This window comes from Pelodiscus sinensis, chromosome 1 (assembly GCF_049634645.1).
Source record: "Pelodiscus sinensis isolate JC-2024 chromosome 1, ASM4963464v1, whole genome shotgun sequence".
Lineage (NCBI taxonomy): Eukaryota > Metazoa > Chordata > Testudines > Trionychidae > Pelodiscus > Pelodiscus sinensis.
In genome coordinates this window covers 327625737-327628590 of record NC_134711.1, presented here as the reverse complement: position 1 = coordinate 327628590, position 2854 = coordinate 327625737, and the positions used below count along the sequence as shown (strand labels likewise).

The 2854-nt window shown below is 45.9% G+C and overlaps 1 protein-coding gene across 1 annotated transcript; it reads right to left on the bottom strand.

The window, feature by feature from the left end:
• Positions 1 to 1196: 1196 nt before the first annotated feature.
• Positions 1197 to 2180, bottom strand: LOC102448434 (olfactory receptor 51G2-like). The gene has a single exon (XM_006132575.2). It carries the CDS (start codon positions 2148 to 2150, stop codon positions 1197 to 1199), a length of 954 nt encoding a protein of 317 aa, XP_006132637.2. The 5' UTR covers positions 2151 to 2180.
• Between the last annotated feature and the right edge of the window lie 674 nt (positions 2181 to 2854).

The window sequence follows — 2854 nt, the reverse complement described above, 5'->3', positions numbered from 1 at the left end:
ATCAGTTGAGGGTTGGGTTTTTTTTTCTGTTGTACGAATAAAATAATGACCCGCTGCAATAAAAGCAAAAATCAAAACGGAGATTGTGGTGCCTGCTGAGGATGAAACATGCACACGGTGCCACAGTAAATGGATTCACTTTCAGATGGAAACAACTTGTTATACGGTGCTGCAGCCTTGACAAAAAACAGTCAGAATTCACAGCACCGCTTAGCGACAAAGGCACAGTGCTGTTTGGACACCAGATCTGTCTGGAGGAATCAGCTTGGCTAGTCACTCATTGCTGTGGCTAAATGTGAACAGGAAAGTTTTCTTTCCCCTACAGCTTCTCAGGCCCACCTCACCGTCCACATACACTCTGCATCTCCCCCAGTTGGAGAACCTCTGGACTACGTGATCTAATGGGTCATTCTGGCCCTAAATTTGATGGCTCTTTGAATCATTGGATTGCATGGATCATATTCTAGGATGCAGCTGGAACAAGATGCACATCGGAATGCTGATAGGCACTCAACAAAGACAGACGCTGACCAATAAGAATCGGGATTGTCAGAGTGAAATTGTATTTATTGTTTCTTTACCTTCCACATGAGGTCTTTGCCTGTCTTGAGGGGAATCTCACAACATCCCACGCTCCCATCTGGGAACATCCCCCTCTCTTCCCACTAAATCCTAGTCACTGCTCCTCAACTTTCCCCCAACTTCAGCCTCCCAGGCAGGCCAAGGTTGGTACATGGTAAGAGCTGCCCCGCGGACATAGGCTACCTTGGAGCTCTCCAGATTCTCTACATTCCTTGGGCTGTACATCCTAGTGGGGAGGGAATGGGGAGGATTTGGGGCTCTTCATAGTGGCTTTAGCTCTCTGGGCAGCGCTTACCATGACCTAGCTCTGGCTTCCAGGCTGCAGAGTGGCAGAGTCTAGGATAAAAGGAAGTAGTAAGGATGAGGTCTTGGGGGACCATGAGAACATTAGAACGACCATAGTGGGTCAGACCAAAGGTCCACCTACCCCAGTGCCCTGTCTGCTGACAGTGGCCAATGCCACGTGCCCCAGAGGGAGTGAATACAACAGGGGAAGAGATGGGGCAAAGGGAGGAGAAGAAAATCCAGGTCAGAATAGGTAGCCATGGCCATTGCTTGGGGTTTTTCTTTGTTTTAGTTTGGTTTTTTTGGTCCCATGTCACCAGCCCTGAGGATCAACAATGAACTGACCCTCGCTTGACAAATGCCTTGATTATTCTCCCACGCAGGTGTTTGCTTTTCACACTGTACACGATGGGATTTATCAAGGGTGGGATCAGAAAATAGATGTAGCCCAGAAGAATCTGAAGCAAGTGAGAAGAGCTGTCCCCAAATCTGTGTAGCAACGTTAGGCCGATATCTGATGTGTAGAAGAGCAGGACGGCGCAGAGGTGGGAGACACAGGTGTTTAGGGCCTTGAGGGATTCCGTGCGGGATGCGATGCTCAGCACTGTTTTGAGGATCATCACATAAGACACAAAGATGAGAAATGAATCCAACCCTACTGTAAAGACTTTAACACATAAGCCATAGATGCTGTTGACTGTGATGTCTGAACAAGCCAACTTCATGATGTCCTGATGCAGGCAGTAGGAATGGGAGAGGACATTAGATTGACAGTATTGGAACTGTTTCAGAAGAATGGGGAGTGGTACCATTACAGCCACCCCTCTTAGCACACACACTAGTCCCATTATAGCTATTCTTGGCAGAGTTAAGATGGAAGTGTATTTCAATGGGTTACTGATCGCAACAAAGCGATCAATGGCCATCAACAACAGCACAGAGGATTCTATTTTGGAAAGAGAGTGGATGAAGAACAGCTGGGCCAAGCAGGCATGGAGACTAATCTCCCTAGAGTTAAACAAGAATATTCCCAGGATCGTCGGCATGGTGGCTATCAATAAGCCAAGGTCTGTGAGGGCCAACATGGAAAGGAAAATGTACATGGGCTCATGGAGGCTTGAATCTGTTTTTATGATGAAGAGAATGACTGAATTTCCTACTATCGAGATAGCATACACTAAACAGAAGGGAATAGAGAGCCAGATATGGATGTCTTCGTGCCCAGCTATCCCAGTGAGGAGGAACACTGCAGACCTGAATTGTGTGTCATTGATGGCTGTCATAATGTACTGGGCAGGTGTGAGCAGTCTTGAATTTTCTTTCCTGAAAGGAAAAAGAACAGGTGGTTGGGTGATATTTAGCAAGACATCATTCTATTCTTAGTGCAGGTTGAGAGATGTTCAGAAGCTCCAGGAAGATCAGCAGAAACATAGTCTTGGATTTCTACCACAGGCACAAGTATAGGCACTGCCTGACAGGATCAGACCTGTAGTCCATATACAGAGGCCAGTACAAAATGCTGTTGAGGAAGTTGAAAGCAGCCCTTCTTCTCGGGAAAATTTCTCCCTGAGAGTCACAAGGTGTAAATCAGGAAGTTTTAGAACATTTCCAAGACTTTAAAAAAATCTTCACTGTTAATATTGGATATTCTGGTTACCCGTCTAAACAATCTGTCCCTCTCTGACTACTGCTAAGCTCTTGGCCCAGCTGACATATTGTTGGTGGGAGTTCCACAGATTACTTGAGAACTATGTGAATATACAATGGACCTTCAAAGCTTCTGTGTGTGGCCCATTGGGATACATTGTGAGTGTGTCTAGAATACAGGGTTTTGTCAACAAAAGTGGACTTTTATCAACAAAACTATACCTTCGTCTACACTACCGCCGAGTTCTGTTGACATAACGTCGACAGAACTTGGCGGTTTTGTCAACAGCGATAAACCTCATTCTACAAGGAATAACGCCTTTTGTCAACAGAGTTGTCA